Raw genomic sequence first — 13,188 nt, 5'->3', positions numbered from 1 at the left:
TCTTTGATGCATCAAAAGAATCTATTTGCTAGAGAAGTCTACCAGCGACACACCTTGTTTTTGTATTAAAAAAAATTTAGATGTAAAAAAAATTCGGAGGTGAACAAGCAGGCATCATAATTTGGAAATGGTGTTTGAAGCCAACAGGCAGGTTTAAGGACGGAGCAATTGGTGCGCACCCCGTCGTGCCCAGTACAACGCTTCAACTACAAACTATAAACCTAGCTTAATTCCTCTTTACAGTCATTGTTACTGGTGCATAAAAAAACTTTATTTACAATAAGGAAACAATGTTTAGCCTGGTGGGGGGCAAGTAAAGCATGGTGGCCCGCCAGGGTTATAGTACACTGAGTACACTGCATTGGCTATGCGCCCTTATAGTTGCCAATTTATTCATAGAAACAATCAAATTAATTTGATTATAAATTAATTTATAATTATGCACCTTTATTTATTATACCAGAATACTCAGCAAACCTTGGTTGTTGTGGCTGTTTCCCCCAAATTTACTCTTGGTTGGTATTTTTAAAGTGTTTAATGATCTTTACAGAATCTTGGTGACCCTCATAACACCAATCCTTGCTACAGTTCCCGATGTTTAAAACGTTTCAGCTTTTCTGACTGTTTGTCGGGCGAGTTTAGGCAAATATCTTTCATAAGTTATTTATTGACTTATGAAGAGCATTTGCTTTACTTGAAGGTTGTATTTTCTTGTTTTTCTCATTTTGAAAAGTGGATGAGGGACATTGTACTGAGGGTCATAGCTATATTTCAGGAAATAACTAAATGATTAATTACAAGAACGGTTGCATTGATTTATTTTACCATTAGGGATGCCAATATCCGAGACATTTTTGTAGACGTGATTCCTTTTTAATTTTTACTGTGAGCTAATACAGCTGTGATAAAGATGAATTTTATGCCTTTTTGCACATCTTTACCAGCCGTCGCTGTTATTGTGAGGAACGCTATATTCAAAGAAACATCAGGTTGTGTAGAAGTCCAATATGTTTCCTCCACTCTGCATTTCATTTGCTTTATCTGCTGAAAGCTCCATTGACAAACTGCTCTGAATGTGCAATTTCATGCTGCAGTTTACCAGGTAGCTGCAGGTGTTAAATCAGAGAGGGTTTCAAATCCTTTCCATTAATATTCAACTTATACCCTTTATGTTCTGATTTCTTTCATCGTTCTACGTCTTCACCTTGCAGCAAGAACAGCATGACTCAGAATGAAGAACCTCCTGTGGCTGAAAAGCTTGTTTGACCCAACCCTTGAGAAAAGCCATTTAGCAGTGGAATTAACAGTTTTCTTCTTTAAAAGGCTAAACTGAGCTTTGCTCTGCTATGTTATGGACATTAATTTGGCTTAGAAGCTCAGTGTGAGTGATGTAAGTCAACTTTCTATGGCTATCTCTAGGGTGTCAATTGTTTGAAAAATTGATTTGTTTTGAGAGGCATTAGTATTCAGCCTAAAGACACACTCAGCTACACAATTTTTGAAAAAAAGAAAAGGAATCCTGAAGGAAAACGTGTAGCCAGGTGTTACAACATGAATTCTGTGCAGATTTTTGAAAATGTATTAGTATTTTAAGACACAGCATGTTTGCTGCGAGGGTCATTCATCTATGTGAGAAACATTAAGGATTTCAGTGCATGTAGACGGATGTAGGGAAGTCCAATTAACTTTGTTGACTTTTTGCTTTGATTGGGATTCCAATTGGATTATAAAACTATTTAAGGGAAAAACCCAGAGCTGAGAAATTAGGACAAGACACTGACATATCTCATGCATGGATAAAACAGCCAGATCACTAAGCTAGCAATTGGTGTTGTTTGTAAGCATAAAGTTAATCCAGTACGAAAATGCTCTCTGACAATGTATATAGCTAATGTGTCCTACCAACCTCAATAGAGTAAGAAGTCACATTACAGAAAAACCCCCATTGATATGCCCTTCAAGAACCTTTACATTTTTCAATGATATGAAAAATTTATTTGTCTTTTAATGAAGGATTTCATTGCTAACTAATATTTCCTTACTTGCTTAATTTGTTTTGGTGTTCTGTTTTAGTAATCCTCTGCTAATTTAAGTATTGCATACGTTATAGAAATACATTTATGTTTATTAGTTAGCAAATCTGGCAAAACTGGGTGTAACTGTAACTTTTACATGTCATCAAAGGGCTTCAAAAAATAATCTTTTATATGTGCTGAATATGGATTATTGGATCTGCCAGCTTTCATAGGAGGCACCTTACATTACCTTTAGACCTGTGGTGGTTTGAAGTAAATCTGCTAAAATTCTAAAGGAGAGGCTCAAACTAAAGCTCTGCTTACAACCTCTGTTGAAAAGCAATGTTTTTAATTCAGCTGTTTGTCAAAATATCACCTTAGTTTCCAGTTCATTCCAGTTGGAATGCTTCAGAAAATGTCCCGGAAATCCATTTGTATGTTTTGGTTCAAAAAAATCTTAACACAATTTACTCAACCTCATGAAAAGTGTCACTGTCTCCCCTGACAACAGTACCAAACACGGAGCCAGCTCATCATGAAGCCGAAGCCGACGGTGAGTCAGGCCCAGTCAGAGTCCACCACGCGGCGGCCGCTCATCTACGGCATCCAGGACGATAACGGCAGCGACATCCAGAACTTTGCTCTTGACCTCACCCCGCCTCCGGACGTGCTGGTGCGCACTCGTGAAGGAACGAGTGACGGAATGAACGTCCTCGGGATCGTTATCTTCTCGGCCACCATGGGTACGTGTTCCAACTGTGTTTGGAATTTGGAACCGTTTCAGAATGATGTGCTTTTGACATCCCGTTGTTTTGACAGGCATCATGTTAGGAAGAATGGGCCCCAATGGAAGCGCCTTGGTCAACTTCTGCCAAAGTCTCAATGAAGCGGTTCTTAGAATTGTGGCCATTGTCATATGGTGAGGACCTTTAATGATACTTATACTGTACATACATATACTGTAAGTAGAAGTTCTGTTGAAGCTTGTTACATATTTGTTTACATGTTCTGTTTATTATGAGACAGATAATCTGTGAAAAAATTTAGCTCCTCTGCCTTGTCCCAGTGCTCCCAGTTCTAACTAGAAACAACCAATCAGAGCTAGGAGGCCGGTCTTAGCGCCTCCTAGCTCTGTGCCATGAATGCTAAGACTAGCTAGCATGGCCACCAATGACGGCAGATAAACGGTTTTCCTGTAATGGTAAGTTGTTTCTCTGCCACATTTAGCAGTGCTTTCACTAGAGTTTTTGACAGCACTAAGACCCTCCCCCTGGCTCTGATTGGTTGTTTTGGTTCTGAAATGGTGCATTTCTTCAGGAAGCGATAGTATCTCAGGGAGGAAGTGGAAGAGCTCGATTGATTCTCACAGATTATCTGTCTGTCGTGACAAGGTGACAGGTTTAACAAATATGCAAAAAAAACCTCCTTTTTAATAAAAGTTACATACTGCAGCTTTAAAGCTTCGTGTTACAGAAAGTACAGAGAAAACTGAACATTGAAACATGTTTTGTTTAAATTTCAAAGAAAAAGATTAAGCAGATTTTAGTGAATAATTCATCAAGGACATTATTCATAATAATTCTTGACATGAACTGAATTCAATAGAGCCATCTACAGCGGACATCATAATAGAAACTGAATAGCAGCAACTGAGACCAATAGGAAGAGAAGGTAATATTTTATTCAGCTACATAGAATGGAAATATTCTACTGGTTTTTCATTATCCATGAAGTTATTGCATTATAAAACTTTTTATGTTGAGTAGCTACATTATATCTATTTATAAACTGGTGGTGCACAAAATAGCTCTATCAAGATTTCTTCAGTACACTTAATGAATCAGTGAATGAATCAGTGATACATTCATTCATATTTCATCACAGTGCAGAAAATGCAAACGAGTAAAACACAAGCTCAGAACAAGATGAAATAAAGGGATGGATATTACTATATGACCAAAAGATTGCTAACACAGAAGCAAGACGGTGTTTCTTTTACAAGTGGTTGCTGAGTGTCCTTGTCTTCCAAGGTCTACGGTGACTTGCTATTGTTGCAGTGTGTTGGGGTCTTGGCAGTGCATTGTGGGACGGGCTGGAAAAACCTGCTGTGCATTGTGTTTCAGCGCTACATTCACTAAAAACAATATGCAGCTGGAGGATTCAGCTCCGGGTCTACATATGAAAAACAAACCTTTTATTGACTCATCTGTTCTTTTAGTTGAACCTAAAAGCATTTCTTCCCATTAAGAGGAAAAAAGAAAATTGCCTGTGGTTGAGTCTGTGCAAAACAATGCCTTCATCTGCATCCTCTCATGTTGCAGATGAACTAAATTTGTTAGTCATAACCATGATTGTTAAAATGAATGCGCTGACTTTTTTGGGCATGACTTTGTTAGGTTCAGAATTGCAGAACCTAATGATATTTGCTCACTGCTGTATTAAGCACATGTCGGTATTCCTTAAAAACTGCTTTTCATTTTTTGTGGCATAGATTTTCATCCATACTGGCTGCGTTTCCAGTTCCCATAAAATTGCACAAACTGAAAGTACAAAAGTAAATTTGCTTATTGGAAACAGCAATTTAAAACAAACTTGCTTTCCAATTAAATGTTTTTGCGCTAGAATGAGGTGGTTTTTCAGCTGTAACAAAATAAATGCATTTCACAAAACTGCAATGGGAACACTTTTCTAATCACACGAGTCACAAGATAAACAGCCGAATGTTACTACTGGCAGAAAAGATGAAGTTGTCAGGAAGCAGTAAGACGATGATGGTTTGGTTTAGTTTTTTCCAGAGCTCTCACAGCTTCACACGGTTCATAAAACATTGTGTGTCATTTGAACGTGTTGGATCTCCCACAGCAGTACCATTAGTGTCTCCATAGCTCTTCTGTAAAATTGCTGGCTACAATTTCCCCAAAACACCGCAAGTAGGCGGGGCCTGAATAAGATGATTCCTCTGATTGGCTGTAGGGTAAAAGCTACAATTCTTCCAGATTCTGATGATCGGTTTAAACTTCAGCACATCAACATCACCACATGTAGATCCCTAAATGCATTGAATTTCTACCATTGTCACATGAACATGTGTACCTAATAAAGTGCCATTAGAGTGTGTAAATGAGAAGAAAAAGAAAATTGCAAAATAGTCTTGGAATCAACAAATGAGATGTCCCACCCACAGCAGTGGCATCAGGGTTCTGCTGCAACCTTTAGCTTGTAGCTTCATCCAAACATAAAGCAACAACGAACAAGGTCATGGAGAAACAGCATTGAAAAAAGTTGCGCAAAACAACCAAACTGTGTAAGTAATAAGAGTTAAAACATTATAATTACCTTCACACTGAAGGTTTCATTAATAAAAGATCCAGACATTTTCCTAAACCTTGTGTGGTTGTGGAGGCTGTAAAATAGTCCTTACCCTGTGAGAAAGGGTCTTAAATATTTACGTATCTTCACTTATTAGTTGTTCTAATGTTTGCACTCATAAATGAATTAGCTGATTTTAAAGGTGTACACTTCGTCCTGCCAGGTACTTTCCATTCGGCATTGTTTTCCTGGTGGCTGGTAAAATCCTGGAGATGAGTGATCCCTCTGCAATGGGGAAGAAGCTGGGGTTTTATGCCATCACCGTGGTGTTTGGTTTGGTGTTGCACGGCTTGTTCATCCTGCCTGCCATGTACTTCTTCATCACCAAAAAGAGCCCCATCGTTTACATCCGGGGAATCCTGCAAGCCTTGCTTATAGCCCTGGCCACTTCCTCCAGGTAAAGAAATAAGCAGCACAGTTAGAGACATACTGTATGTTCTACATTTGTTTCTGATCGTTGTTTAAAAGGTTTCCTCTTGATCTTTTCTATAAAAGGATTTAATCTGATTTGGGATTTTTAATTTTCTAATGACACCTCTTTTCTATCTTCTTCAGTTCTGCCACTTTGCCTATAACCTTCAAGTGCCTCTTAGAGAACAATCACATTGACCGGCGCATCATCCGATTTGTGCTCCCAGTGGGCGCCACCATCAATATGGACGGCACTGCCCTTTATGAAGCTGTGGCGGCCATCTTCATTGCACAAGTTAATAATTATGAGCTGGATTTTGGCCAGATCATCACTATCAGGTCAGTGACGTTACATCGTACCAGCTTTATAACAACATTTACATGTGACTGGTAGGAGTTTAGAACAATGGTAGGTATAGAATGCAAAATCCTTCATAAAGCTTTAATAAATTAAAATGTCCCTTTTTTCAGTTTATTAAATAAAAAATAGAATCCATAGTGTTATCCAACCAGTAGCTTTTAGAAAAGCATAAACACTTAGAGCCAGATACAGTATTGACACAAAGGCTCTTTTTCTGACTGTCCAAACCACTGAGGACGGCCCACCTTTGTATCAAGTCCCTGCTTTCTCTTCTGACCCTTATGAAACAAAGTGTGTTGATCTCTGCAGCCTTTATGACAGCAACCTAAGGTCCAACATGGGTCTCCACAGCCTCACTTTTGTGTCCCAGGGGAAGTGTTCCCTTGATTCTTTCATGTGTTTGAGAAATCCTATTATCTCCAATGGCAACCATTGAGCTTTGCAAAACACCTGGGTGGATATAGCCACCCAGGGTTCAGCTCCTACTCAAAGCTTCAGTTCCCAAGCTTCTAGCTCACAGAGCAGCCCTCACCCCCCGGCTCCCTCACTCAGCTCCTTCAGACTAGCCAGCAGCAGTTAGCAAACACCTGGTGGAACTGCACATCTGTTGAGCTCATTATAGGAGCTTCTCAGTGAAACGCTGCTAAAAATGTTGTTAAAGGCTTAACAGAGGAGCCATGTTGTGATGACTTCCTGAAGGCGGAGTTTCAGAAAAAGTAGGAGTTTTTAAAGAGACAGAGGCCCAATTTCAAGGCGTTAAATTAAGAAATCAAATTTCTTTGAAGCCATAGTTGATATAAAGCATTTTTTCTAACTGAAGTTAACATAGTTACATAATTGTTCTAGGAAATGGCGCTATGTGCTTGGAAAATACATACATTTTTCCACGACACATTGCACCTGTAATCTTCTCATCAGAAGTCCTGTTTATACTTGTAAATCGTAATATTTTCTGGTCACACACACTCTGGTCACACACACCATGAATCTTCGCTACATCACTCCTTCCACCCACAGAGCCAGCTCACCCCTGCAGAAGTCAGCTGATTCAGAATTCACTTTTGAAAACAAAGGTAACAGAGGTGGGCTGACTTTAAGTCCTCTCATCACATCAGTCTTTCACAACACACACACACAAACACCCCCACACACACACCCACACAATATGAAAACAGCAAAAGAGCGACTCAATTCTATCTTAAAGTGTGAAAGGGCCACATGTGACTCATATTACACTTTGTTTATGGGCTTTATTTCTTAAAACTTTGTCTTGGGACTTCTTCAGAAATTTGAGGACTTTTGATTGTTACCACATTGAAGCTGTGTTGCTCTTAACAAAGAGCCCCTGTGCTCACTTCCACCACACCCTCCATCCCCTTCCAGCCCTACCAGGGTTGGGTTAGGCTCTGCTCCCAGCTATTCCCAAGCTTCAAAGTTTTGACAATTCTGTAACCAATCAACCAAGACCCGGTCCCTCTTATCATTTGGTTGGTAGGGAGTTTAAATGCCCAATGTTTTAAAGTCATTATAAGGTGGTTTATAGAAGGTACCACCCCTGAGTCCCAGATTTGGTTAAAACCTAACAATGTAGTTCAGCGGTTATCTTACAGAAGGATCTGAACCAGTTCTTTGACCTTGAGCATAAACCATATCATGAGCAGTGGAATGTCTGTTTTATTTCTTTACGCTGCCTCAACTCTGGCTTTATTGACTATTTCAACTTGCAAGCATTTTTCCTTTTTAAGGTGAGACAGTACCCATCCAAACAATCAAGGCTCACATATGCTAACAGATGCTGTGTAGTCGTCACAGCAACCATGACATTTCAGGAATCTCCATTTCTCTTTTCTTCTATGGCTGATGCTCACACTACCAATGTTAGCGCCTTCCTCATTTTACTCCACAACTGCATCTTATGCTTACACACCTGGAACTTCCTACATTGAAGATCTGTCCACAACCAGCCAGGTGAACCTCTGACCAGACACATTCAGTACAATGTACTCTGTTAAATTACCATTCTACTTCGGCCAAATTTAACTTCTAATCAGGGATCATTTTAAAGTTGAAACATCGCAACAGTAAGAACTTTGTTTTGGGGGGGGGTTGTATTTTTATGAAAAACGTCTTCTAATTTCCTCCGTTTTTACCACTGTCGATCGCCAAGGTCATGGGGGAAGTCTTGCTGTGGTCTTTAAAGAGAATTACAATTATAATCAGATGGAGAATGGCTCTTTCACTACTGAATGCCAGGTCTTCAAAGTAGGCATGAAAAATATATTTTACTGTATTGTAATTTATTGACCCCCTGCTCCGGTTGAAGCTTTACATTCTGAATGTGTAGAGACATTTTGACACTAATTATCAAATGGAAGGTTTTAATTGCTTATGATTTCAACTTTCACATTGATTACCCCCTCCTGTGATGAAGCTGCAGACTCTTTTAACTTAAAAAATAAGATGGTGGCCACTAATATAACAAGGCATACATTTGATTTTCTCTTTAGGACTAATCATCGACCATTTATATATTTGAAAAGATTTCTGTGTGACCATAGCTGTGTTTTCCTAAGGCTTATTCTAATATTCATCCTGTAGCATCCTGTATTTTTGTTTTATTCAACTGAAAAGGAATAGTCCCCTGATATCTGACCTCTGGTGTTTTTAAAAGAGCTGTGATCAAACTCACAGCTTCTGGGAAGTTCACATTCTGTGCCTTAAAGCCCTTATAAAGTCTTTGAATCCGATATTTAAAACAACTCCAGAGCTGTTGTCAAATCCAGTATTCTCAAGCAAAACAAATTGGTAAAATAAATTATGCTGCTTCTCCTTAATACCTGTACATTTTACAGATATTTGACATTGTAGCTTGCATCATCTTATTTAACACACTTTTTAGTTTGGTGGAGATTTCTGAATGGAGGGGTTTGGATCTTCAGTGTCCGTATAAACCATGTCATGTCAAACTCTACTGGGTAATTATGTGGCACACCTCAAGAACCTTTTTGCTATATATCATATATTTGCTATATTGTATTTTTACTCACTTGGAGAGATCATTAACATATTTTATAGTATTTCCTATTACATTTATTCAAATGAAGGAAGACAGTTATTGAAACTGTCAGAATTACAGTGTCTTAAAGAAATAAACTTTTTGAAAATTAACACACTTTAACTGAACTCTGAGACTAAATATTTGATGATTGTCCCCAGAGAGCACCATTCATTAATTAGAGAACACAGATTAACTCTACATTGTTCTTTTTTATTATTATTTTTACTTGGTCAAGACTCTGTCTCCTTACTCACATTCACTTTACTTACTAAAAATCTATTCATTTTGTCACTGGGATGGTCTTGGTGAAGTTGACTAAATGTTTGCAGTTACTTTGTCTGTTTTACTCCCCACACTTTGAACAACCCAGCTGTGAATAATATAAATTTGTGTTTCTACCTTGAGATCACTTTTGCTGTGAAATAGCAGAACATAAACAGAACATAAACATAAACAAACAGTATGTCACTAATTTCAGTCCTTCATTGGAACAATGCTAATCTTCCAAATCTCTACCAGCATCACAGCGACTGCAGCAAGCATCGGAGCAGCAGGAATACCACAAGCTGGACTGGTCACCATGGTAATTGTGTTGACATCTGTTGGATTGCCCACTGATGACATCACCCTCATCATTGCAGTGGACTGGGCACTGTAGGTCATGCTTCTTTTTACTAATGTTCTCTAAAAACCCATCAGGCTGAGCATACCGGCTTCATTTTTGCTGCATGGTCGCTGCATTTCTGATCCGGCTTCTCTTTGTCTCCTTTGCAGGGACAGATTCCGAACGATGGTAAATGTAATGGGGGACGCTTTGGCCACAGGCATCATGGCACACATCTGCAGGAAAGATTTCATGAAAGAGGGAGATGGGGTTGGTTCTAATTCATTGGTTGCTTATACTTATGTTTAAAACCTTTCATTGAGAAAAAACATTCTGTGTTGTTTTTTTAAACATGGAACAAAATCATATTTTTAAATTTGCAAAGCATCATTATTTGTCAAACATCCTTCAACAAACAATGATTCGGTCAAAGTCTGATCATTTGTGATCACATTTCTATTGAGAATTGATGGCTGAATTTGCTTTTAAAGTTTCAGCTTAAAATGTTACTTTTTTCAGTTGGATTTTTATTTTCACTGCATTAAATTCTCTGGAGGTGTTTAATCAAAGCGAAAAGAACCAAAAACTGTTTTTTGGTTTTGTTTGTTTGTTTGTTTTGTCTTTTGTAAGTACTTTTTTTATGTTCTGTCCACAGGTACCTCTGGTCTGTGAGGCTAAAATCCCAGTGAATCCCCCACCTACAATGAACTGCCACAACAACAATGGGAACGTTCGACCGCATTCCTCAGGAGTCAAACACAAGCTCATCCCGCCTGATGTTGCTCGACTAATGCAGCTTGAGGAAGGTGTTCAGCAGATTTCAGACAAAAAGAAACCTCCAATTCCTCCAAGATATCTGAAGAAGAGCAAACAACACTGCACTATTGACATGAATGGCCTTGAGACCAATGTATAGCCTCTGAGTGCAATTTCATTTGACATTATTGTATTTGGACAGATGGATGCCCAGAAGCAAAGGAAACTGGTAAAGGCATCAATATTGTATTTTATATCCTGCGGTACCAAAATCTATCTATCTACCTATCTGTCTATCTAGCTATCCAGCTAGCTAGCAATCTGTCTTTCTAACCAGCTAGCTAGCTTGTTGTATACTGCAGCACTGGTCACGCCAAAAGAAATGACAAAAGTTGTACTTTTACTTAAAGGTCAGAATTTGTGAGCAGTAGACACTGGCCAGAGTCACACCTTGGAAAACATGAAAAAATTGGCTGGAAAGTTTTTATGTGGAGAAAAGGTCTAGTCCACTGGCACCGATATGGTTTAGTTGAGAATAAATTGATATAAGTTTCACCCAAATTACACGCTGTGTGTGATGAATGGAGTTTGTTTTCCAGCTGTGATAGTTTTTGTTTTGTTTTGTTTTTTAATTCAGACTCTGTCGGGTTTTAAAACCTCTTATTCTCATTTCTTCATTGCGAGGAAGAGGACTGCAAAGCTGTTTCTCTCCATTGCCACTATGTTTAAGCATTGTTTTTCTGACCCAGGACTGGTTTTCATGCTCACACAAGACGTCGCTTCTTGTTCCTCTCAATTTACAGATTCCTTAGCGACGAGATGGTCCCGCTCACACAGTGAAAACATGTTTACAATACAATGACGTAAAGAAAATTACAATGACTGGTTGGAGCACATTGTGAGGTAACTTGTCTCTGCCCCGGAGTCAGATATTGACTGATGCAATTGTATATTCAGTTAAGATAGTCCAGTCACTTGTCTGAAAAATGCACCAAGAGAAGGATTCTGTAGAGTCTATGTGTGTGTGCTCAAGTGTGTGTACGATAAGTTGTTCCTCACCTGGAACTGCAGTGAATAATGTTGAGTGTCAGAAATACTGTGACACACAAAAGTCTGTCACTTTCACTTGACATCTTGGTACTAGAATCCAAAACCAAGTTCTCAAACGACAACTTTTTCCTCCATAACAAACTTTTAATCTCAACTCCTTGACCAGTTTTTTCTTGAGCGTTCGTCAGATTGATTACACATTTTGTCTGCTTCTGTCAGTTGCAGGAAAAACTCTGACTTTCATGGATGGTTTACAGAACCACATCCATGCAAAAGGACATACATTCAAGCTTGGTGATGAAAAGGTAAACTTAAACGGTTTTGCCTTCGTATGATCCTTGGCTGATAAGGATGGGAACTGAAGTGATTTTGTTTTTTATGTTTCAACTGATATATGAAGAAAAAAGACACAAATTTAATGACTTTTGGCTAAACTTGATCAAAGCAAAAGACTTGGGACTTTATTTGGATTTGACCTTTTTGATATTTCTTCAATGAACTATTAACGTCGAACATTTCCAGCCACCTTTCACAATTACCCAGCCTCCCTGTAACAACACAACATCCAACAAAGTTGCCGAAGATAAGCATGAAAAAATTTGGAGAAAGAAATGTTTCCAGAAATGAGGTGGTGAAAAAGGAGCAATGTCAAGTGTGCAAGGCTGGACGGAAAGCCAACCATGGCAATCAAGGTTTGGGACTAACATTAATCAAACGCTATCTTAACAAAAAAGCTTTTTTTTTGTTGTTTTTTTTTGCTTGCTACTTACATCATAGAGACAGAAAAGTCATTTTGTTTACAGGAGTTGACATGTTGGCTGATCTCATTGATTAATCTGAAAAAAACACACACATTTACACCCAGTATAATAATAATACTTTCACTTGTTTTGTCTAATGAACAGTCCAAGTCTCAAAACTGTTAAGATAAATAAGACTCTTACAGCACAAATAAACTCCTAACTCTTGTCTATATATTTGTTGTGCCTGTTTATTTGAGTTGCTGCCTGTGTTTCGCCAATATTAAGGATTGATTATGTCCACAGCCAAGGCTGTTTCAGAAAGGAAAAAAGAAAAAGTCAATCAGTGGATCACTCTTTTCCTTTTGATCAGTGGATCTGCTAGAGTGGTGAAAACAATGCTCTCAACGTTTATCAGACTGGCATATTCATAGTTTCAGCTGCTATGTCCGAACATTCATTTCATACAAATCAGGGCAGAATGTGATGGGCCTCTACAGCAGGGTTGTGCATATGGCTAATGGCTAATATCCAATTCACATAAAAACCAGAAACACTTACAATAAAGTCAGGCCTACACAGACTGGTTTCACTCCGCTGCATCATCTGTCTTCTTTTCATATGCACAAAAGTTTCTGAAGGCCAAGAACCAAGCATAGAAATTAACAGTCAAACATATGGAACGCAGATTATGTAAGAAAGACAGAGACAAAAAAGCAACCTTGCTCTGTTTGTATTAAGTGAATCAAGTGATCAGTGGTACAAACGCAAAGTATAGTCTGTGGTAAGAGAATAGAACAGGTGTGCCAACCAGCCTGGCTTGC

The 13,188-nt window shown here is 38.6% G+C and overlaps 1 protein-coding gene across 1 annotated transcript in view; it reads left to right on the top strand.

Annotated features, from left to right (window-relative positions):
• slc1a7b (solute carrier family 1 member 7b) overlaps positions 1-12,599 on the top strand; it is a 64,981-nt gene extending 52,382 nt beyond the window's left edge. The window contains exons 5-11 of the mRNA XM_032572901.1: positions 2,527-2,758; positions 2,835-2,934; positions 5,548-5,781; positions 5,940-6,134; positions 9,734-9,868; positions 9,989-10,088; positions 10,474-12,599. Of these exons, the coding sequence (XP_032428792.1) occupies positions 2,527-2,758; positions 2,835-2,934; positions 5,548-5,781; positions 5,940-6,134; positions 9,734-9,868; positions 9,989-10,088; positions 10,474-10,734 (1,257 nt within the window). The 3' untranslated portion in view covers positions 10,735-12,599. The remainder of the gene's footprint in view (positions 1-2,526; positions 2,759-2,834; positions 2,935-5,547; positions 5,782-5,939; positions 6,135-9,733; positions 9,869-9,988; positions 10,089-10,473) is intronic.
• Positions 12,600-13,188: the final 589 nt, after the last annotated feature.

The sequence above is a fragment of the Xiphophorus hellerii genome, chromosome 9 (genome assembly GCF_003331165.1).
Source record: "Xiphophorus hellerii strain 12219 chromosome 9, Xiphophorus_hellerii-4.1, whole genome shotgun sequence".
NCBI classification, from domain to species: Eukaryota; Metazoa; Chordata; class Actinopteri; order Cyprinodontiformes; family Poeciliidae; genus Xiphophorus; species Xiphophorus hellerii.
Note: the sequence above shows the minus strand (reverse complement) of the source record. Positions and strands in the feature narration are given on the sequence as shown.